The sequence below is a fragment of the Phalangium opilio genome, unplaced genomic scaffold (genome assembly GCF_054372755.1).
Source record: "Phalangium opilio isolate 3A_F unplaced genomic scaffold, DU_Popi_V2 ptg000217l_1, whole genome shotgun sequence".
NCBI lineage: Eukaryota > Metazoa > Arthropoda > Arachnida > Opiliones > Phalangiidae > Phalangium > Phalangium opilio.
Window position 1 is genome coordinate 1,664,199 of NW_028324218.1, and position 22,659 is coordinate 1,686,857.

Sequence of the window (22,659 nt, forward strand, 5' to 3'; positions counted from 1 at the left end):
TTATTTTTCCCCAACATAAAAAATGTTTATTTATAGGGAAATATTTACTTTACATTGGACCAAATATTATGCAATTAATTTAAAAGATTTGTAGTAGCTTTAAAACCGTTTTAATTAAATTTAAAACGAATTTAATTAACTGATTACGTAGCGTAGCGATAGCGAAATTTAGCACGCAAAGGCTTAGATAGTAGGCCCAAAACATTGCTAATTCCAAGGCTTAACAGTAGCACAATAGAGAACGGAAACAAATGCTAAGCCTTGGCTTGCAAAATTAATTAATTAAACTAAAATAGCGATGTTAGCACGCAAAAGCTTATCTAATTTAGGCCTAATGTATTATAAAAACGCTGCCAAGGCTTAACAGTAGCACGATGATAGAGACCGGAAATAAATGCTAAGCCTTGGCTTGCAAAATTAATTATACTAAAGTTGCGATGTTAGCACGCAAAAGCTTATCTAATTTAGGCCTAATGTATTATAAAAACACTGCCAAGGCTTAACAGCAGCACGATGCTAGAGACCGGAAACAAATGCTAAGCCTTGGCTTGCAAAATTAATTATACTAAAATAGCAATGTTAGCACGCAAAAGCTTATCTAATTTAGGCCTAATGTATTATAAAAACACTGCCAAGGCTTAACAGTAGCACGATGAATCTAGAGACCGGAAACAAATGCTAAGCCTTGGCTTGCAAAATTAATTAATTATACTAAAATAGGGATGTTAGCACGCAAAAGCTTATCTAATTTAGGCCTAATGTATTATATAAAATACTGCCAAGGCTTAGCAGCACCTAGAAAGTTCTACGGAGCATAATTATTACTTTCCTTGGTAAAAAATATTTGGCATTAGAAAAATGGAAGCGTTTACTTAAATCAAGTGACGTCATACCCTTAATTTCTCTACTAATTAATTATTATATTATCTACTTTAATCTGGCAGTTTATGTTAATCCGGGGAAAGTGACACTAATGAACACGACGAGCTTTTAACCTTTGACATTTCTATTGGGCGCCTTATTTCAACATTTTTACTTAAAAATTTATTTGTTATGTTTACAAGGGGGGTTTGGTTTTTAGGGTTCAAATAAGAATCAGTGATATTTTATATTTACTCGATTCCTTTGGTCAGCGAAGCTTCGAGAACGATATCAAACTCCGCCAAACTCTCCATGATTTGAACGAGGAATGTGACCAGATTAGGGTCCCGTAAAAACGAACGGTCTTCGTACATATCCGCCGTTACGGGAGTGGAAGCAATGTGAAGTAGCATACGATGTAACAAATGATCCCTACCAAAACATAATTGGTTTTTCTTTAAGCCTAACTTTCTATAAAGTTCAAATATGCCGATTCACTCATAGGATCGCTAAGCCTAACTGTCAGTAAAGTTCCAAAAAGCTGATTCACTCGAAATCTTTAAGCCTAACTTTCTACAAAGTTCAAAAATGCCGATTCATTCAAACTTTCGCTAAGCCTAACTTTCTATAAAGTTCCAAAACGCTGATTCACTCGAAATCTTTAAGCCTAACTTTCTATAAAGTTCAAAAATGCCGATTCATTCATACTTTCGCTAAGCCTAACTTTCTATAAAGTTTCAAAACGCTGATTCACTCGAAATCTTTAAGCCTAATTTTCTATAAAGTTCAAAAATGCCGATTCATTCATACTTTCGCTAAGCCTAACTTTCTATAAAGTTCCAAAAACGCTGATTCACTCGAAATCTTTAAGCCTAATTTTCTATAAAGTTCCAAAAACGCTGATTCACTCGAAATCTTTAAGCCTAACTTTCTATAAAGTTCAAAAATGCCGATTCATTCATACTTTCGCTAAGCCTAACTGTCATCAAAGTTCCAAAACGCTGATTCACTCAAAATCTTTAAGCCTTATTTTCTATAAAGTTAAAAAATGCTGATTCACTCATAATATTTACGCCTAACTTTCTATAAAGTTCAAAAGTGCCGATTCACTCATAGTATCATTAAGCCTAAATGTCAGTAAAGTTCCAAAAAACGTTGATTCACTCATAATCTTTAAGCCTAACGGTAGAAAAAACTGCCGATTCATGATCTACTCATCTCTTCACCCTAAGCCTAATTTGTCTAAAATTCGCCGATTCATCCCGCAGAATAACAAAAAGATAATTAGGCCTAAACTTACCTCTCTTTGATCACTACTATTTTTTAGGCCTACTAAGCGTTTATGTTCAAATTCTACACCTACCTGACTGCGAAACAGATGAACAGTTGAAATTTTCCATCTTTTCCCATGGAACCAGAAGCTCTGTCAATTTTGGTGACGAGACTACAGTACGATTTCATCACTACAATATGTTCTAAAGGCGACACGTCACCTCTATTCGCCAACATATCTTCTTTAAGAATATTCTCAAACGCGACTGCGACTTTTACTATGATTTAAAACACGATTAAAGTAACACTAACTTAATCAAAATTAATTAAAATTAGTACCAAAGAAATCCCATAAGTAAACTTGTCTGAAAAAGCTCCGATGTTTGAAACCGTATAGAAAAACTTGCTCTAAACAATAAACTAAACCCATTTCGCCGCATAAAAGTATCGTTAAACTTCCCCTCTGCCAAAATTAATTCAATTAATTAACCCTTAATTAAATTAAACTGGTAAATTAATTAATTAAACAAACCTCTTTCTCTGGTTTGTAATAATGTTTAACTATATTGTTAACAGCATCACCGAGAATTTGTTGTATTTCAGGAACAGAAAGTTCTAACAAAACGTTACAAACGTAAAGAACAAACAAACAAGTAAATAAGTAAATAAATAATAACTTACTAGGTCGGCGAGGCATGCTGGGAGATCGACATCTTGGAGGAGTTCGACAAGATTCCATAAAAACTTCGTTGTCAACGTCAACTGGGACGCGTTCCGCGAATAACAAACGTTCCGTGCTTCCGTCATCAACGCCTTTACCTAACCAACGTCCGCATGGAAATCTGAAAGAAAAACTTAGTGTTCTACCCCAAATTAAATTAAAGTTAATTAAATTAAATTAACTTACTTATAAGTATGATTAGTAATCTCATTTCGAACCACAACATGTTCCACCATCCATTTAGAAAGAATTCCCGTATTATCATGACCTATTCTTAGCGTCGTTAAAATTCCTAGGTTTTTGTGCTGTTTAATTTAATTCAATTTTAGATTTAATTACGATTACAATATTCACGGAATCGCGTGCGCTCACTGCCTTTTCGCGTGCACCACCACTAAATAACTAACTAACTAACAGGGTATCGGCGCATCACTCCGTTGGTTTATTACATAACCACACGTAGTAATAATAACAAATTGCGTTTTACTTTGAATTAGGTTATTATAGTCTGACCTTTCATGAAATTATAGCATAAATAATAGTATAGGATAGGGTTAAAAAATATGGGATTTTATAGGAAATTAAAACTTACTTGGAAGACGAGTTCTAGCGATTTTGGTACGCTAATATTTCCGGAATCACCCAAGGTTCCAGCGACAGAGACCCAAGCGTTGGCGGAGGTAGAGGCACTGAGTTTACGACTTGGAAAAATGATAATTCGATAGGGGACAATCGAATTGGTGAAGGTATTCGTGAAACAGTAATAGTCAACGGCGTTCAACGTCAACAGATGGTACAAAAACTGTTCCTTTTCATCGTCGCAACGGACAAAGGCGTATCGACGATATAAACTTCGTAATAGTTCTTGATTCGATAGTAATTTCTTCAAATGTTTGGACAATAATTTCTTTTCCAGGGCCAATCGAACCCAAGCACGAGCGTAACCGACGTCTGTTTTGATGTCCGATATAGCTTGGACATTTCTTTCGTGATAATAATAATAAAAAAAAACGCCGACTCATTCAACACGAAGACGCAAGGCCTAATTGCCTTGTGGCTTGAAAAATGGCCGTTCATTTATTCCACGCTAAGCCTAACTTTTATTTTCATAGCCGACCTTCAAAAATGGCGGTTCATTCTTTGTTCGAAGTTAAGCCTAACTGTCATTTTCATAACGACCACAAAAATGGCGATTCATTCTTGAATCCGCGTTAAACCTAACATTTATTTTCATAACCGACCTCCAAAAATGGGGGTTCATTCTTTCTTCGAAGTTAGGCCTAACTGTCATTTTCATAACGACCACAAAAATGGCGGTTCATTCTTTATTCGAAGTTAGGCCTAACTGTCATTTTCATAACGACCACAAAAATGGCGGTTCATTCTTTATTCGAAGTTAGGCCTAACTGTCATTTTCATAACCGACCACAAAAATGGCGGTTCATTCTTTATTCGAAGTTAGGCCTAACTGTCATTTTCATAACCGACCACAAAAATGGCGACTCATTCTTGAATCCGCGTTAAGCCTAAGTTTCATTTCCATAACCGACCTAAGCCTAACTTTCATTCTCTCCACATTAAGCCTAACTGTCATTATGATAACCGCGACTTAAAAAAATGCTTAATCACCCTCAAACCCTGTAAGCCTTTCATGATGAAACTTACTTGACATCATAGATTAAAGATGACGTCATTGGTTTCAAAGCCGGCATTTCGGGTGTCCTCGCCTTTTTCTTATCCCTAGTTTCTTGTCTACTTCGACTAGTACCTGATTCGGACTCCAAGGCGAACGAAGACAAATCTTAATTAAAAACACACACCCACCCAAAATTAAATTAACATTAATTAAAACCCCCATTAATTAACTAAAACAATTACGTAAAAAAAACAAAAAAACAACGCCTGTAAAAAAAAAATAAATAAAATAATAATAATAAAAACAAGCCCGTGCAAGCGATAAATTAAATTAATTTTTAAATGAAATATTTCTTCTGGGGGGATATGACCGCGGATTTTTTTTAATGACGGGGTGAAGGTAAATTAATTAAAACTTACCAAAAGTTGAAATCTGATTAACTAACGTGCTGAAAGCACCAGTTTTAATCGTAAGTATTAATTCTGGGAGACCAAAAGAATGTGTAACCATGGGAGTACGGACTGAAAATTAATTTTTAAACAAAACAATTTGGACCCAAAAAAAATGTACTAAAAACTTAGGATCATTTTTTTTAACGACAAAATTAAAATTAATTAAAAAACGGCGCATTCTCGTGCAAAACTAAGAGTGAAATAATGTAAAAAACTGATTAATTACGCCCCCAAAAGGTTTGAAAGAGAGACACCTACAATCAATTCGTTTCCTTAGAACACACCAAGCGAGAGCTTTCGATTTTTAGAAGATAAAGAAACATACACGCGAGTAATTAGTGAATTAATTAAATAATTAATTATGTTCGGTTAGCGATAAGCGGCGCAAGCGATTAAGCAACAACTACATTAATATATATACATTTTTTTAAACTATATTTTAAATAATTTTATGCCTAAAATCATCTTAAATATTTGGGATTAATTTGGGTTAATCGTGTTAAATATTAATTAATTAATTAGTCATGAAATGAATTAATTCATTATAATTGTTTTTAACTTACCAGGAGTGAGGAAATTAGGATCAATTGGTTTCCCAGTAGTTTTACATTCCTCAACTTCGATGAAACTTAATAAATGCGACCATAATGCCGATTTTCCCTATTTAATCTTACCTTTTTAGTATTTAATTCTAATTATAATAAAGTAATTAAGGGATTAATTACTTGTTTCTTTTGTAATCCGTGTCTCCATACTCTTTCGAGAAGGTCGCATAGACCAGCTATGAGAGTATTCTCTTCTAAACCAGTGATACTAACAGCACCGTGACCTAACTCAACCGCTTCTTGACCCATTTTTTCAACTAACATTCGTTTCGTCTTTAATTTCGATTAATTTTAGTTAATTTAGATTTAAATATGTTTCGTTTCCGGGGGTTAAAAACTTACTCTACATGTACATTCTTTGAGTAAGGCTTCGACAAAACGCCAATTAGTTTGAGCGATAATGGCTGGACTAATATCGGATAATTTTGGGTGTTTTAGTTTGTTACGAGCTTCTTGCATGTATTTCTGAAAGATTACAAGTCTTCTAAGCCTAAAACGATGATTTATTCACAGGGATCGCTAAGCCTAACTTTCTATAAAGTTCAAAAATGCTGATTCACTCAATCAATTGCTAAGCCTAACTGTCAGTAAAGTTCAAAAATGCTGATTCACTCATAGGATCGTTAAGCCTAACTGTCACTGAAGTTCAAAAAAGCTGATTCATTCATAGGATCGTTAAGCCTTGAAGTTCAAAAACGATACTTCACTCATAATCTTTAAACATAAAGGTTCAAAAAACTGCCGATTCATCTTCTCAACTCTATAAGCTAAGCCTAACTTGATCTAAAATTCGCTGGTCACTAAGCCTAACTTTCTATAAAGTTGAAAAATGCCGATTCATTCATAAGATCTCTATGCATAACTTTATGTAAAGTTCCAAAAACGCTGATTCACTCATCATAACCTTTAAGCCTAACGTTAAAAAAACTGCCGATTCATGACATGATCTACTCAACTCTTCAAGCTAAGCCTAACTTGGCCTAAAATTGGCCAATTCATCCCGCAGAAGAAGAAGAATAAGATAAATAGGCCTAAACTTACCTCTCTTTGATCACTACTAAGTTTCAAATGCTCATTTTGTTGAGATTGCCTATCTTTTCTTCGAAACTGAGCATTTATTCTCTTTTTTGACTTATTGTGAACTGGTTCGCGGTTCAACGCCACAACGTCAAGCATTGGGAATTGATTTTTTCTTATATGACGTTGTGGTAAATTTGGAATCTCCTTAGGTGATGGGGCAATTACATCTGCCTTTGTTAATCTCTCTTCGATAAAATGCTCTAAAATTAATACTTAAAATTAAATATGCCTAAAACCCTAACAAATTACTAAGCCTAATTTTCGCATCATCATACCCATATTACTAAATGTACTACATGGTTCGTACATATATGAGGCAGTTCGTGCCATACATTCCCTAATTCTTCCATCGAATATCTGATAAAGGTTAATTAGTACAGCGCGTAATTAAGACTAATTAAGAACACCATAAGTTCATAAATGATATGTTCGCTCCATAAGTATGATATGCACTACTTATACAAGTTCGTAACGCTACTGAGAGAGACTTAGAGCAGCTCGAGATAACTAGTTCGACTCAAGGAGAACGACGGAAGCGAGTCAATTAAATTGAAGTCCTAAGTACACTCGGTGGTGGTTAATTAATTTTGCAGCTAGGACCTATTCCATCTAGGCACTCCTATTTAGTCCGCATTACTAAGCCCCCCTTGGACAGCAGCGCCATCTCACTCACTCATCAGGCCTCCCTCGCTTTACTAAGGATCGGTTAGCACGCTAACTGTGGAACGACTTAGGTCCGGTGGGACTCTAGAAAATGGGGGAGGAATACTCGGAAAAAAGCGGATGGTCTAGGTAAGACGAATCAGGGACTGTCCGCCATTTTTCCGAGTATTCCTCACCCATTTTCTAGCGTCCCACCGGACCTAAGTCGTTCCACAGTTAGCGTGTTAACCGATTTCCCTCAGATACTCAAACCATCATCCTTGCCTCGCTTCACCTCCTCGAATCTATGACCTCACTCACTCACTCACTCACTCACTTCAAATTCATTACAAGCCTTTCAGTTTCTAAGTTACCAGAGATTAATTAAACAAACTTATGGAAGCAACATATCTTATAAACTTATGATGATAATAACATTTCTCACTTTCAGGTACGGGTCAGGATCGGACCAATGCGAAATGATTTTCTTATCAATTAATGTGGCGAACATTTGAGATTCGATAAACCGTGATAGGAAGGGTAAATGAGGTTCGGGTTGGTCGGATAAAAACGTGGTCTTATCGAAATTTTGCATCGTTTCCCTCATGGTTATAAACTGTTCCATGTCCTGTTGACTCGGCGGTATCACAAAATGTTCGTACGAATTAAACATATGAACGAAACGATTTAAAAATATCTCTCTAATGACGTTATTCAGTTTCAAATCTTCCAGATACATTTGAACAACGTTTGATTTCTTAGTTGGTCTGATATTCCCTTCGGCTTCCAGCCTTTTGGGTCTTTCTAAGTCGTCCAAGCTACTTATAACTCCGGTTCTCTTGGCTATAGCCGTTATCCTTTGCATGGCTTCGCTTTGAAGTAGTATTTGACTATGAGTACTTGCTAGGCTACTATACGAGCTTCTAGCGCTGCTTTCCGTGCTGCTAACACCTGAATCGCCGCTATCAAAGCTCCAAGAGTGTTTTCTAGTATGATGTCGTCTTCTAGAACCTCTTTCGTTTAAATTACGATCTAATACACCCTTTTGGTTATTCAGAGGCACGCCGTATTTTTCTAACGAACTCGTAATTTCCGATATGAGTTCGTTACGAAATGGGAGTTTGGGAATGTCTTCGGGTACTTCAATCTCTCGATTGTCAATGTTTACAAAGCATATGTCAGCCTAAAAGACATTGAACGCGAGTTTTAGGCGAGTTCAGGTCTACTTTTGACCTTTTTAGGTCTATTTTAGACCGTTTTAGGCCTATTTAAGGCCTTTTTAGGTCTACTATAGTCCTTTTTAGGTCTACTATAGTCCTTTTTAGGTCTACTATAGTCCTTTTTAGGTCTACTATAGTCCTTTTTAGGTCTACTATAGTCCTTTTTAGGTCTACTATAGTCCTTTTTAGGTCTACTATAGTCCTTTTTAGGTCTACTATAGTCCTTTTTAGGTCTACTATAGTCCTTTTTAGGTCTACTATAGTCCTTTTTAGGTCTATTTTAGGCCTAAAAACCACATTTACCTCGCCAGGTACTGAAAATTGAGTCTTTTCCGCCGCGCTAGTGTGAAGTCCCATAATATACGGGACTGGCGCATCGAGAAAATGATGCAATGACGAAGGTAAAATCGGAACGTAAACGTGTTGCCAAACAAAGGGGAATAATAGAACAGTGACGCATTCGGCAACAAGAATAAGTTTGTGATAGTCTAAAAACCCCGAAATATTATTTAACCGACTATTCAACTCAACTATATAATTTAAGGAAAGGTCAAGTAACATAACATTATACCTAAAAAGAACGGCCTTTTTCTAAAAATAGGCCTAGAATACAAAATAATTAGCATTTAAATAGTCTACAAAACGATCGAGGACTACTAGGCCACCCGTCATTGCTTTAGTGGCATCTACTAGCCAGAACCTCTTAAAATATGGCGGGTGGTCTTCCTGATTCGTCTTACGTAGATCGCCCGCCATTTTTCCGAGTCTTTTCCCCCATTTCTAGCGTCCGACCGGACCCGAGTCGTTCCACAGCGTACAAACTTACCAAGAAGCGATATCTAGTTTATTAGGCAGAAGGTATAAGATGCCTCCTAAGTATTCCCGCGCGCCATTCCCCCTTTCAAAATACAAAGGGGGGGGGGACGTAAAAGGAGGAGGCCCCGGGCTATTTCGCCTCCTCTCCTCAGTCGGAAAATATGACTGTAATTTTCGTACTCATTCGCGTCGCGCTGACGTGCACGAGTTTTCAAGAACCAATGAGATGCTGCTGGTTGTAATTTCAGGGTTCGTACGAAATTTTTACATTGAAAATCCCTGACTTTTCCAGGTTATCCCTGACCAAATTTTGGCAATATCCCTGACCATTTTAAGGTGTTTACCAGAGCCCACTTCATCACACCTGTTTCATATTTAGCATTGCTCGAAGCATGGTTTGATATACCAAACGAAATCCCTGACATATCCCTGACTTTTTAGGAAAACTTTTAAATCCCTGACTTTTTCCCCTATTTTCCATATCCCTGACTTATCCAGGTTATCCAGGTTCCGTACGAACCCTGAATTTAGAGTCGGCGGGGATTAACTCCGGACCTACGTCTACGTTTGGACTGGAGATAAAGCTAGAACTATGGCGAAATTTATAACTTCTCCCTAATAAACTAGATATCACTTCTTGGTATAATGTTATGTTACCCGAACTTTTCCTTTAATTAATTGTAATTAAATTATTTTACCGTCGGAACAAATTAGAATTTGATTCTCCATCATAACGCAAGTGAATAGCTGCACAACGTTTTCAACGCCCATAATTGAGAAAAATTCTTGGAAAGAGTATTCGAAAAGAGGTAGCTCGATAGACCCTGGTCTTTGGCACAGAAATTCTTGCCTAACACAGTCAAATTTAACGCTACGTCCAATAGGGGGTAAGGGAACTTCGTAAAGTATATTATAAACGTAGCTTTCCAAGGGAATGGGCATTCGATCCCCTAATAAATAAACTTCGTAGAGATTCTTAAGAAACTTGTGACAAGAGACAACGGTGGGTAAAGGAGTTATGAGGCAAATACACTTTGTCACGTATAAAATGTCCTTATTAATGTCGTAAAGCGAACCAGTTCCTCCATTTTTAGACTGGGCTTGACGATTACAAAGTTTGAAAGAACGCGGCAAAGATCGTGAACCAACATTATCGGAGAGCACGTGCATTGGGTGAACTTTGCTACTGCTCAGTTCTGTTAAATGCATCGCCTAAAATGTTTTCCAGTAGGTTTTTTTTAGAAAAAGGAAACACTTAACCAGGGATAGATGTAATTTTAGAAGCCGGAATGGAGAACGGTTAGTATTTATTTCGGTCCGACTCATAGCCCAGTATATAGATTTCAGTTGACTGCGTAGTACGTCACACCCTCTTAAGTATTACCACGGTTTTGGCAACCATATTGGTGGGTTTCAGCTTTCCTTATGTAATGAACCCACCAATATGGTGGTGTAAATTACCTCACGTATCTTAGCTCCTCCCCCAAACGAAAGCTCTCTATAGGGAGCTAACAACTGGCTAGGGGGAAGAAATAGTCTGACGTCACGCAGCCCCCCTCTGGTTAGCATTTTTGCGCGTAGAATACTGTTTCCAACCGTCAAGGGGGATGAAACTCCAGTAAGAGATAGAAGGGTGTGACGTTTCAGGGTCAGAACTGTTAGCTCCCTATAGAGCTATTTCAATTCGGGGGGAAAGGAGAGCTTTTGAGGCGGGGTTTCGCCAGTCTCCGCCCAGGCGCCTTATTGTGCGCGAAATTAAGCATAGAGGTCTTCAGCGGCCCGCACGGAGGGAGAGTGAAAAACGACTCCGTTTATTGGCAGGCCCAACTGTGACGTTCCCCCCCTTGAACTAATATAGCTCTATAGAGCCCCCCCCCCCTCCAACACGTAACGAAAATTTCAAATTATGTTATTGGCTAACTTTAAGTACGTTTTGAAGACGTTGCTGACGGGGACGGCGAAAAATACAGTAACTTCATTTTACCTCTGTCACTATATGACCCGCCTCTTCTTTCACCCCCCCCCCAATCCCGGAGAAGGGGGTGCGGGACTTTGACGCGCGCCTTGTTCTCTATACCTGCTTCTAAAATTGCATCTATCCCTGACATAACCAAAAGGGGATATTCCCTTTTGATGTAACTATATTTTGAACATTTAGATGATCAGGGCTAACCTGTAATGTTTGCATGGCTGCACAAATCTGATCATCAATAACCTCCTCATAAAATGTGAAAGCATGACCATATGTTCTAGATCCATCCTCTCTCGTAATAATAAAAGAGTGATGTGTTGATTCCCTAGTATGTTTTTGAGTACAGAATAATAGCCCCCTCGGCATACAAAGCTACACGTAACGGTACAAACAAACCCTTATCACTGAAAACCCTTACTAAAACCCGGATTTTCTTTAAAAAAACTAACCATTCCAACCGCGCTTTCATCGAAGGTATTCCATGGCACATTTTCAGGGTAATGAGCTAAAACTTTCCACCGATAAGGACGATCTAATGGTGTAGCGATAAGGCTGTCACCTACCAAAATAAACCCCCAGTTTACATTTACACCTTTCCCTTATTTGAGACGATTCAAATTCGACGGATTGTCAAATTATTATTACGAAACATTAATTAGTCACGCGGAAATCATTAAAATTCATCGCGGAAGTACATCAAAAATAATACAAAAGGAACAAGGAACTACTACTATAGAGTGCTGTCAGAAGCGCCGGTGTGACGTCACCCATGCTGTTTTCCCATAAAGAAAAAACGGTAACTGTCATGGCCGCCCATTGCTAAAGGCAGACTCGTGACGTTTAACCTTGGATCTGACGTCACAACTGACAGCACTCTATTTGAAGTTTAAAAGGCCTTGTATAACAAAAATTGATTAATCGGGCCTTGGTCAAGGTCTAGAGTACAGTACCTGAAAGCTGATCTGGTTCCAATCCCGATTTGTAATCCAAACCACATATTACGAAATAATCCGCAAATCTTTTATCTCCCGTTGTCTGAGAACCCGATGAATTCATAGTTTTCATCTAAAAATCCTTTCGAACGTTTACCTTCGCGTAAAATTATTTAATTTAAATAACATTTCAAAGGTCTCCGACATTCGCGTCCAGCGTCGATCTTTCTCACTTCACTGGAGAGCGGCCATTACTGTTTTTTCACAAAGCGGAAACATTTTTTTGACGGGAAATAAGTATCACTTAGTGCGTTCAATACGCTAATCAAAGTAATCAGATACATTTTGTATACATTCAATGTTGTCTATAAGTGAAAGCACTGAACGAACTTTATTGGCTTCACATCGCAAAAATCAGTAGGCCAATTTCTAAAAGGCAAGGAGCATGTTAACCTCCATAATTAAAACTAAATTAAATTTAGCCTATAATTTATATCCCCTATGTAGAAAGTTAACTATAAAATCAGTTAAGAAACTAATAATTTATTTTAATTAATATTAAATCTTATTGAACTATGATTGCAGATCGTTATGGCTGACGAAGTAGCCAAGGCCCAAGCTGCTAATCCTAATCCAGCGGCATCTGAGACCATTTTCTCTAAGATAATCCGCAAAGAAATTCCTGCAGATATTATACACGAGGATGACAGCGTAAGTTAATTAAAAATTAAGAAAAAATAATTAATTATAATTAATTTAAATTCCAGTGCATCGCATTTCGGGATGTAAGCCCACAAGCTCCTGTTCATTTTTTGGTAATACCACGTAAGCCTATAGCTATGTTAGAAGATGCAACTACGGAGGATAAGTCTGTAAGAATAAAACATTAATTAATTCTAATTAAGATTAATATTAATTAGCGTTAATTTAAGTTGCTGGGACATCTTTTACTGGTAGCTAAAGATGTAGCTAAGAAAGAAAATCTTGATAATGGATATAGACTTGGTAATGATCGTAAAAAACAATTTGGGACAAAAATTTCATATTTATTTTATTACAAAACTAATTAATTAATTATTAATTTAGTAATTAACAATGGCAAGGATGGAGCGCAATCAGTGTATCACTTGCACATTCACGTGATGGGAAAACGTCAAATGAACTGGCCTCCTGGTTAACACGTTGTTAAACCAAAAGAAAAAACACTTTTCACAATGTATAACATAACATGATTAATAATTAATAAAGATGCTGAATTAAAATTAATTATTTCTTGTCTTTTCTTTGAGCTTTAAACTTCGAAACGGGTTTTTTATAATTATTTTTATTGTTCTCCTTTAAATCGCTAGGTTTAATTGGTTCCATCATCGCAGCTTTCTCTAATACCGTTGCAAATCCAGTTTTGAGTTTAATTTCAGTTGAATTGGGTTTAGGTTTTGGGTCTTCTTCACAAGGGGGTTTTGAACTGTCACTATTTGGGATGGATAATTCATCTTCCTCTAGGTCTATTTTAGGCCTAATTTGATTAGTAATACGTTGAGCTTTGAATTTAGAAATAGATTTTGTTTTGGGGATTGGAATTGGCATCTCTTCATTTTCTTCTCTAGAAAATTCTGCTAAAGATGTTGGGTTTAACCCTTTTTCAACAACATTTCCAGTGAATGCAACTGGTTGTTGAGCTATAGTATCCCTTTGGTTTTCACTAGCTGGAGTGTAATTTTTCTCCACAATAGTTCCAGAAAATGCAACTGGTTTCCTGGGTTCGGCTAAAGTGTATTCTCTTTCAGGTTTTGCTAAGACTTCATCCTCAAATCTAACCCTATTTTTTTGTGGCTTTGACTGTGGTTCATTTCTAAAATTTCTCCGTTTTAGTATAGATTTAATTGTAGTTTCAACTGGGCTAAATATCTTATAGATATCATGTGGACTTTGTATTGGAAGATTGTCATTTGAGGCCTCTATTTTACTCTTTATGTTGCTAATTGAAGTATTACTATGAGTGAAGTTAATTAGAGTTGGTTTTATAGTATTAGTGTCATCATCATCATCTTCCAGAGCTAATTTATCTAATTTAGTCAAATAATCCTCTTGAACATCTATTTTAGGACTATCTTTAGAAGAAGCCTGTTTGTGACGTTTTACACTTTCTCTATGTTCTTTCCTCCATATTTCCTCTTTTTCTTTATCATAATCTTCCCTAATATCAATAAGATTCTCATCCCCTTTAACATCTTTCGAATATTTAATCCATTTTAGTATTTGTTCCTCCTCTTTCTCAAGATTTTTCAACATATTTGTACAAGTGATCATTCTCCTTTTGGCAATCTCCAAGGCTTGTTTAGCCGATCTTTCCACGAACCAATTATCCCCCAATAGTACGGTGATTTCGTTAGTATGCACGATTTTACCTGGCATAAATGCGAGGGATCCAAAAGGTACCATGACTTCGTGGGAAACTTTATCTGTTAGTGTTGACAATCTAACACAAAGGGCTTCATAGTCATCATTCATCTTTTCAAAATGTTTTTTTGTTTGTAAACATTGTTGTAATTGTTTTTCATATTGCGTATCCAATCTCTCGAGTTGTCCGAGATCCGTTGCTTCCATTTTTTTGCAGTTAATAATTCAGAAATTAAGAATAAATAAAGATTTTTCGGAAAAGAAAATGTTTCGTTGTCAACTCTAAGCCTAACACGAGAATAATTTGATGTAGCAGACGAACTAAATTTTCGGTAAAAGATAAACAATCTACCACCATGGAGTATTATTTAGGGAGGCAAAGCTGCAATATAATACGTTTTGAAGGAAAAGTCTATTTTCACTACAGTACAAATACTCCATGGTATGCCAATCGAAACAGCATAAGACCAACTACTTGTAGGGAGTAAAGTCTGGTAATTCCAACAATTTTCTATAGCGAATTACCATTCCGTTTTGTGAATCAGTTCTTAAGGAAACTTCTAAAGTAGTAAGATGTCGGCAATTGTTTCTCTCAACCCTAAAGCCGAAATTGCACGACATGCTGAGGCTTTAGCGGTAAATATTAGCGCGGCAAGAGGTCTGCAAGATGTAATGAAAACTAATTTAGGCCCAAAAGGCACCATGAAAATGTAAGTACCCTTTATTTAAAAACCCGTGAGAACAAAGGCGTCATAGTGACGCACCATGTGGTCTTAAGCCTCGGCCCAACCTATAGGCGTTTTCCCTTGTGCATGGCTTCCAATTTAACTTGACAGCGCTGTCAAACCGGCGCACCCACGTGCAATCCCGTATTACGTTGTGACAGGATACCTTGTCAATTCCTATTAAATTATATCCTTATATGGAAATTTTAAATCTAAACGAAGAACATTAATTTTAGGTTAGTTTCTGGATCGGGTGAAATTAAAATAACTAAAGATGGAAATGTTTTATTACATGAAATGGTATTTAATTAAAAGATTTAATTAGAAAGGCATAGAATATTGCTGTTTTATGCCTTCTATTAATTATATTAAGCATTAGAAATTAAATTTAATTGCAAAATTAAACGATAATTCATAGCAAATCCAACATCCCACTGCATCCCTTATTGCAAGAGCTTCTACAGCTCAAAATGACATAGCAGGGGATGGTACAACCTCAACTGTATTGTTAATCGGAGAGTTGTTAAAACAAGCAGATCATCATATATCCGAGGTTAATTTAACTTAATTTAATTAAAACCACAAAATAAATAGAACAAAATTAAATATATATAAATGAATAAATATTTAGGGTTTGCATCCACGTATTGTAACTGAAGGATTTGATCTCGCTAAGAAAAAGGCCTTAGAGGTTTTAGAAGATATTAAAATCACCAAAGAAATGGATAGAGATCTATTGATTAATGTTGCTAGAACTTCCCTAAAAACTAAAGTTCACGCTGATATGGCAGAGATACTTACAAATGTAAGTTTTTGAAAGAATATATAGGTTAGGTAACATAACATTATACCTTAATTAAAAGAATAATTGGCCTTTTTCTAAATACAAAAGGAATTAAATATTAAAATTAAAATTATCTCTTATTACAATATGATAATTAGCATACATTTAATTAGTCATGATTAAAAACTATCAAGGACTACTGTGTCGCCATTGCTTTAGTGGCGTCTGCTAGCCCGAACCCATTGGTTTAGTGGTGGCGTCTGCTAGCCCGAACCCATTGGTTTAGTGGTGGCGTCTGCTAGCCCGAACCCATTGGTTTAGTGGTGGCGTCTGCTAGCCCGAACCCATTGGTTTAGTGGTGGCGTCTGCTAGCCCGAACCCATTGGTTTAGTGGTGGCGTCTGCTAGCCCGAACCCATTGGTTTAGTGGTGGCGTCTGCTAGCCCGAACCCATTGGTTTAGTGGTGGCGTCTGCTAGCCCGAACCCATTGGTTTAGTGGTGGCGTCTGCTAGCCCGAACCCATTGGTTTAGTGGTGGCGTCTGCTAGCCCGAACCCATTGGTTTAGTGGTGGCGTCTGCTAGCCCGAACCCATTGGTTTAGTGGTGGCGTCTGCTAGCCCGAACCCATTGGTTTAGTGGTGGCGTCTGCTAGCCCGAACCCATTGGTTTAGTGGTGGCGTCTGCTAGCCCGAACCCATTGGTTTAGTGGTGGCGTCTGCTAGCCCGAACCCATTGGTTTAGTGGTGGCGTCTGCTAGCCCGAACCCATTGGTTTAGTGGTGGCGTCTGCTAGCCCGAACCCATTGGTTTAGTGGTGGCGTCTGCTAGCCCGAACCCATTGGTTTAGTGGTGGCGTCTGCTAGCCCGAACCCATTGGTTTAGTGGTGGCGTCTGCTAGCCCGAACCCATTGGTTTAGTGGTGGCGTCTGCTAGCCCGAACCCATTGGTTTAGTGGTGGCGTCTGCTAGCCCGAACCCATTGGTTTAGTGGTGGCGTCTGCTAGCCCGAACCCATTGGTTTAGTGGTGGCGTCTGCTAGCCCGAACCCATTGGTTTAGTGGTGGCGTCTGCTAGCCCGAACCCATTGGTTTAGTGGTGGCGTCTGCTAGCCCGAACCCATTGGTTTAGTGGTGGCGTCTGCTAGCCCGAACCCATTGGTTTAGTGGTGGCGTCTGCTAGCCCGAACCCATTGGTTTAGTGGTGGCGTCTGCTAGCCCGAACCCATTGGTTTAGTGGTGGCGTCTGCTAGCCCGAACCCATTGGTTTAGTGGTGGCGTCTGCTAGCCCGAACCCATTGGTTTAGTGGTGGCGTCTGCTAGCCCGAACCCATTGGTTTAGTGGTGGCGTCTGCTAGCCCGAACCCATTGGTTTAGTGGTGGCGTCTGCTAGCCCGAACCCATTGGTTTAGTGGTGGCGTCTGCTAGCCCGAACCCATTGGTTTAGTGGTGGCGTCTGCTAGCCCGAACCCATTGGTTTAGTGGTGGCGTCTGCTAGCCCGAACCCATTGGTTTAGTGGTGGCGTCTGCTAGCCCGAACCCATTGGTTTAGTGGTGGCGTCTGCTAGCCCGAACCCATTGGTTTAGTGGTGGCGTCTGCTAGCCCGAACCCATTGGTTTAGTGGTGGCGTCTGCTAGCCCGAACCCATTGGTTTAGTGGTGGCGTCTGCTAGCCCGAACCCATTGGTTTAGTGGTGGCGTCTGCTAGCCCGAACCCATTGGTTTAGTGGTGGCGTCTGCTAGCCCGAACCCATTGGTTTAGTGGTGGCGTCTGCTAGCCCGAACCCATTGGTTTAGTGGTGGCGTCTGCTAGCCCGAACCCATTGGTTTAGTGGTGGCGTCTGCTAGCCCGAACCCACCTTACCCTTACCTTTCTCAGTCTGTGAGAATTCAACCAATCACAGAATGGTAAGGGGTTCGGGCTAGCAGACGCCATCCACTAAAGCAATGGCGGATGGCGACACAGTAGTCCTTGATAGTTTTTAATCATGACTAATTAATAATAAATGTATGCTGATTATCATATTGTAATAAGAGATAATTTATTTTAATATTTAATCCCTTTTATATTTAGAAAAAGCAGCCGTTCTTTTAATTAAGGTATAATTAGTTATGTTACCAGAACTTTAACATTAATTAACTTCCAACGCAAACCTTAATTATCAACGTCAAAATTGACTTTTCAATAAAGATTTGCGTTGACGCTGTACTATCCATTCGTCAAGCTAATCAACCCCTCGATTTACACATGGTCGAAATCATGGCAATGCAACATAAATCCGAGAAAGATACGTGTCTAGTTAAAGGCATCGTCATGGACCATGGCGCGCGTCATCCTGACATGAGAAAAATGGTTCAAAACGCTTTCATCTTAACATGTAACGTTTCAATGGAATACGAAAAAAGCGAAGTTAACTCCGGATTTTTCTATAAATCCGCTGAAGAACGGGAAAAATTAGTCCAAGCTGAACGCCAATTCATAGAGAATAGGGTCAAAAAGGTCATAGAGTTGAAGGACAAAGTTTGCGACACTCCCGATAAGGGCTTTGTCTTGATTAATCAAAAGGGGATCGACCCAATGTCCCTTGATTTATTGGCAAAGAATGGGATTGTCGCGTTACGTCGAGCTAAGAGGAGAAATATGGAACGTTTAGCCTTGGCTTGTGGGGGCGTGGCCATGAATACAGTTGATGATTTGAGCCCCGAATGTTTGGGATACGCTGGAACCGTTTACGAACACGTTTTAGGCGAAGAAAAATATACTTTCGTGGAAGATTTAAAGGATCCACGTTCAGTTACCATTTTAATCAAGGGTCCCAATAGTCATACTATTAATCAGATTAAGGATGCCGTACATGATGGGTTACGTGCCGTTAAAAACGCCATTGAAGATGGTGAGTATTATCAGGGTTCATACCAACGTTTCTGGGAAACTCTGGGGAAAACGGTGGAAAACTCTGGGAAAAACGCTGGAAAACTCTGGGAGAAACGGTGGAAAACTCTGGGTAAAACTGTGGAAAACTCTGGGACAAACTGTGGAAAACTCTGGGAGAAACTGTGGAAAACTATGGGAGAAACTGGAAAACTCTGGGAAAAACGGTGGAAAACTCTGGGACAAACGGTGGAAAACTCTGGGACAAATGGTGGAAAACTCTGGGAAAAACGGTGTAAATATATGGGTGAAAACACTGGAAAACTTGTATGAGCCCTGATTAGTGATTACAAAGTACAGTAGGCCTATATTACTATTACTAACCTTAATCTTTACTAGGTTCTTTAATTCCCGGTGCCGGAGCCTTTGAAATCGTGGCCCACGCGGCCTTGATGAAATATAAGAATGAGGTTAAAGGTCGCGCCCAATTGGGTGTTCAAGCCTTCGCCGACGCTTTACTCATCATCCCGAAGATCTTATCAGCCAATTCGGGTTATGATCCTCAAGAAACAATGGTCACTTTGCTACAAGAGTACGCCTCTGCCGGACAACCTGTTGGTTTAGATTTGGCAACTGGTGGAGTCTTGATACCGAGTGAAGCTGGAATTTACGATAATTATCGCGTTAAAAGGCAGCTTTTAAATTCATGGTAATTAATTAATTTATTTATAATTTTAGGTAATTAAGAGTATTAATTGGTTTTTTAATTGCAGTTCCGTCATTGCTAGTAATCTTTTACTTGTTGACGAAATTATGAGAGCTGGAATGTCTTCTATGAAAGGAAAATAAATAAAAACATTAATGTTTTGTTAAATTAACCACTAATTCTTTTGTTATTTAAGTTAATTCTTAATAAATTTTTCATCATTATTTGGCTTTGTTCCGAAAACATTTTGTAACATGCATTAATATCTGTCTATTATAGACATTCCACCTCTAGCTACTGTATCAGAATTGAATAAAAAAAATTGCTTTTCAAATAATTAACTGAGTGTTCTAATTAATCTTTTACAATAAAGTTACTTTAAAACGTTTTTTTTATATTTATATAGGCTTATATAACTCCAAAAAACGTTAAATCTCAATTAACTTCTAGTCTCCATTTTATTTGGCTTCGTTTACCAGATTTTCCCGCCTAAATATAGCGTCCCTATAGCTCCTAGCCACCATTTTGTTTCATCTCCAGTTTAGCTAGATTTTCCCGCCAAAATATAGTGTCCCTATACGTTCTAGCCGCCATTTTGTTTGAGCTCCTAGACAAAGAGATTTTCCCGCCAAAATATAGCGTCCCTATAGTTCCTAGCCGCCATTTTGTTTGAGCTCCTAGACAAAGAGATTTTCCCGCCAAAATACAGCGTCCCTATAGTTCCTAGCCGCCATTTTGTTTGAGCTCCTAGACAAAGAGATTTTCCCGCCAAAATATAGCGTCCCTGTAGTTCCTAGCCGCCATTTTGTTTGAGCTCCTAGACAAAGAGATTTTCCCGCCAAAATATAGCGTCCCTATAGTTCCTAGCCGCCATTTTGTTTCATCTCCTAGACAAAGAGATTTTCCCGCCCAAAACGTATAACGTCCTTGGCGCCATTTTTTACCTTCCACCGACGAAGATCGAAACCAATGCCTCCTAAATTTGCCAAAACAAATACATTAAAAGGAACAGAAAATACACCATACTTCTTACCGACATATCTTCATTAATACTTGAACTATTTAGAAATTAATGAATTAAAAGTCAAAAATCGCCCATTTTTTTACCATAATTCCAATACTAATTACACATTTTATTTTCCTGTATCAGAAAGAAAATTTAAAAAAAAAAAAAAATAAAATAAAAATTAAGACCTTATCGAAAAAAAAAAATAAACATATTAACACTACAGCCTGCAGTTTGTTTACAAATACAGCCACACTAGTGGATGATAAGATGAAATGTGAGTTTCTTTTGTTTTTCTCCTGTTTGTTTTTTAAATCCTTGTTTGTTTGTTTAAACAATTGTTTAACCCCCATAGTTGAAACAGAAAGAAAAAAAAATATATCCAAAAAACATGAAATTCCCACGGCGCGCGCGCAGTTATTTAACAAATGTTTATCGTCTTGTTTTTGTTTTTTATAACTTGTATGTTTTAAAAATTATATATACATTTATATTGTTTGTTGGAGAGTTAAACATTATAGTAAAAAAACATTGTTTTTCATATTTTTTTTTTTACTGCCTTGAGCTGAATTTTAACGGACCTTGTTTTTACCGAAGTTCTTAAATCTTAAATTGTTTTTTAACGCGTTAAAAGCCCGTTAATTTAATGTTTTTTTTTGTTTGTTAGTTTGTTTGTTTGTTTGTTTTTCACGTAAACACGTTTATACCGAGGTTCATACTTGTTTATTTATTTATTTAAAAAAAATTAATTCGGAACTATTTATACGCGCAAAATTGGGTCACCGATGTTTGTTTTTTAAGCTAAACAATTGTTTTTTGTTTGTTTATTTTTTAATTCACATTTACCAACCGATTTCTTCATTAAACATATTTTTTTCTTCATAATATTGTTCATCACAATCACGCAAAAAATTAAATTAAACTAAATTAACTATACAGTTAATTACTCACCAGATTAATTTCTCCGTTGATTGCACTACACAGGGTATAAGAGCTTTGCCCGATTTTTCTTTTAAACCAATATTAAAAACAAAAATACGTAGCAAGCCAAGGCACCTGTTTTATATTTCTCCTTTTTTGTTTAATTATTTAATTATTAAGAGCTTAATTTTAATTAATTTGGCTCTAATTAAGATTTGAGCTCTTAATTGGCAGTGCGTTAAATATTAATCACCGAAAAAAAAATTATTATTTATTTATATAACCCTAATTATAAATCTTTCATACTCGTACCACAAAAAAACGAACTTATTAGATCCCAAGGGCCACAATTAACATTAATTATTATTTATAAAATTTACATTAGATTAATTAATTAATTAATTAAAAAAGCGCTTTGTTTGTTTGTGTTTGTGTGTGTGTGTGGAATGCTAATTAATTTTGGGTTAAAAATTAAAACACTTAATCCTCATCCGATAATGGTTCGTAATGAGCCGACAATAAAGGTGCCGGCTGCGTATCTCGCGTACCGGAAGTAGGTGAGTTACTATTAGAATTGTTACCAGGTTGTTGTTGAGACGTAGAGTTACTGGTACTCTGTGACGTAGCCACAACGCCACCGGTAGCGTTTTGGGACGTCACAGACGAGTTAGATTGTCCTTGCAATGACGCGTTCGTTTGATTCGAGGTGGAAGAAGAATTTAAGGAACGCATAGTTAGGGCCGAGAAAGGATACGCGTACGTGTTACCGACACCCGAAAATGGGGGGAAAGGACCAGAGGTCAAAGGTTGACTCGAAGTGACCATCTGCGGTACCGAAACTGGGGTAGTTGAATACTGTGGACTACTGCTACTAACGTTTGAACTTGAAATACTGGTACGACCATAACCCGGGTATCCCGAGTTACTTACCGTCGTCGTGGGTTGGTTACTACCAGTTGACGAGGGTATACCACTTCCCGCAACTGGAAATTTAACTAATTCAATTAGTTTTATTTAAAACCAGAAGCGGAAGTAAGTTAAT

At 37.7% G+C, this 22,659-nt stretch overlaps 5 protein-coding genes across 10 annotated transcripts in view; 2 read left to right on the forward strand and 3 right to left on the reverse strand.

The window, feature by feature from the left end:
- Nucleotides 1-642: 642 nt before the first annotated feature.
- Nucleotides 643-12,477, reverse strand: pns (DENN domain containing pinstripe). 2 transcript variants are annotated; one of them, XM_089857615.1, is made up of 20 exons: nucleotides 12,228-12,477; nucleotides 11,727-11,836; nucleotides 11,479-11,649; nucleotides 10,004-10,517; nucleotides 8,793-8,977; nucleotides 7,715-8,452; nucleotides 6,903-6,984; nucleotides 6,589-6,827; nucleotides 5,890-6,012; nucleotides 5,668-5,820; nucleotides 5,506-5,602; nucleotides 4,910-5,011; nucleotides 4,520-4,655; nucleotides 3,447-3,837; nucleotides 3,041-3,159; nucleotides 2,815-2,975; nucleotides 2,666-2,748; nucleotides 2,473-2,596; nucleotides 2,225-2,411; nucleotides 643-1,293 (listed from the first exon to the last, which is right to left on the reverse strand). In XM_089857615.1, exons 1-20 carry the CDS (start codon nucleotides 12,340-12,342, stop codon nucleotides 1,113-1,115), a joined length of 4,011 nt encoding a protein of 1,336 aa, XP_089713741.1. In that variant the 5' UTR covers nucleotides 12,343-12,477; the 3' UTR covers nucleotides 643-1,112. The 2 variants fall into 2 exon arrangements, with proteins under 2 accessions (XP_089713741.1, XP_089713742.1); XM_089857616.1 differs by lacking the exon at nucleotides 4,910-5,011.
- Nucleotides 12,478-12,528: 51 nt separating this feature from the next.
- On the forward strand, nucleotides 12,529-13,475 carry HINT1 (histidine triad nucleotide binding protein 1). 2 transcript variants are annotated; one of them, XM_089857623.1, is made up of 5 exons: nucleotides 12,529-12,645; nucleotides 12,795-12,920; nucleotides 12,977-13,081; nucleotides 13,142-13,214; nucleotides 13,296-13,475. In XM_089857623.1, the coding sequence occupies exons 2-5, from the start codon at nucleotides 12,801-12,803 to the stop codon at nucleotides 13,385-13,387; spliced, it is 390 nt and encodes a 129-aa protein (XP_089713749.1). In that variant the 5' UTR covers nucleotides 12,529-12,645; nucleotides 12,795-12,800; the 3' UTR covers nucleotides 13,388-13,475. The 2 variants fall into 2 exon arrangements, with proteins under 2 accessions (XP_089713749.1, XP_089713748.1); XM_089857622.1 differs by having other exon boundaries at nucleotides 12,599-12,735.
- On the reverse strand, nucleotides 13,235-14,890 carry LOC149615514 (uncharacterized). Its single transcript, XM_089857620.1, has one exon. The coding sequence runs from the start codon at nucleotides 14,814-14,816 to the stop codon at nucleotides 13,476-13,478; it is 1,341 nt and encodes a 446-aa protein (XP_089713746.1). The 5' UTR covers nucleotides 14,817-14,890; the 3' UTR covers nucleotides 13,235-13,475.
- Nucleotides 14,891-15,146: 256 nt separating this feature from the next.
- CCT6 (chaperonin containing TCP1 subunit 6) lies at nucleotides 15,147-20,031 on the forward strand. The gene is made up of 7 exons (XM_089857636.1): nucleotides 15,147-15,319; nucleotides 15,571-15,634; nucleotides 15,753-15,887; nucleotides 15,966-16,139; nucleotides 18,304-19,006; nucleotides 19,384-19,693; nucleotides 19,758-20,031. Exons 1-7 carry the CDS (start codon nucleotides 15,183-15,185, stop codon nucleotides 19,831-19,833), a joined length of 1,599 nt encoding a protein of 532 aa, XP_089713762.1. The 5' UTR covers nucleotides 15,147-15,182; the 3' UTR covers nucleotides 19,834-20,031.
- Nucleotides 20,032-21,430: 1,399 nt separating this feature from the next.
- Nucleotides 21,431-22,659, reverse strand: part of Smr (nuclear receptor corepressor smrter) — a 35,458-nt gene continuing 34,229 nt past the window's right edge. For 3 of the 4 annotated variants that reach the window (XM_089857614.1, XM_089857612.1, XM_089857610.1), the window contains exon 15: nucleotides 21,431-22,612. In XM_089857614.1, coding sequence (XP_089713740.1) covers nucleotides 22,098-22,612 — 515 coding nt within the window. In that variant the 3' untranslated portion in view covers nucleotides 21,431-22,097. The remainder of the gene's footprint in view (nucleotides 22,613-22,659) is intronic. The other variant, XM_089857613.1, reaches the window with a different exon arrangement.

Excerpts from the sequence above, each read along its gene's own strand:
- pns (XM_089857615.1), bottom strand. The coding sequence starts at position 12,342 with ATGAAAACTATGAATTCATCGGGTTCTCAGACAACGGGAGATAAAAGA. Across the intron at positions 8,978-10,003 it reads AATTCTAATTTGTTCCGACG|ACTATCACAAACTTATTCTT; the intron begins GTAAAATAATTT and ends CGGGGTTTTTAG. Across the intron at positions 6,828-6,902 it reads TAGTACATTTAGTAATATGG|AGCATTTTATCGAAGAGAGA; the intron begins GTATGATGATGC and ends TATTAATTTTAG.
- HINT1 (XM_089857622.1), top strand. The coding sequence starts at position 12,655 with ATGTTAACCTCCATAATTAAAACTAAATTAAATTTAGCCTATAATTTA. Across the intron at positions 12,736-12,794 it reads GAAAGTTAACTATAAAATCA|ATCGTTATGGCTGACGAAGT; the intron begins GTTAAGAAACTA and ends CTATGATTGCAG. Across the intron at positions 13,082-13,141 it reads CAACTACGGAGGATAAGTCT|TTGCTGGGACATCTTTTACT; the intron begins GTAAGAATAAAA and ends CGTTAATTTAAG.
- LOC149615514 (XM_089857620.1), bottom strand. The coding sequence starts at position 14,816 with ATGGAAGCAACGGATCTCGGACAACTCGAGAGATTGGATACGCAATAT.
- CCT6 (XM_089857636.1), top strand. The coding sequence starts at position 15,183 with ATGTCGGCAATTGTTTCTCTCAACCCTAAAGCCGAAATTGCACGACAT. Across the intron at positions 15,635-15,752 it reads ATGTTTTATTACATGAAATG|CAAATCCAACATCCCACTGC; the intron begins GTATTTAATTAA and ends GATAATTCATAG. Across the intron at positions 15,888-15,965 it reads CAGATCATCATATATCCGAG|GGTTTGCATCCACGTATTGT; the intron begins GTTAATTTAACT and ends ATAAATATTTAG.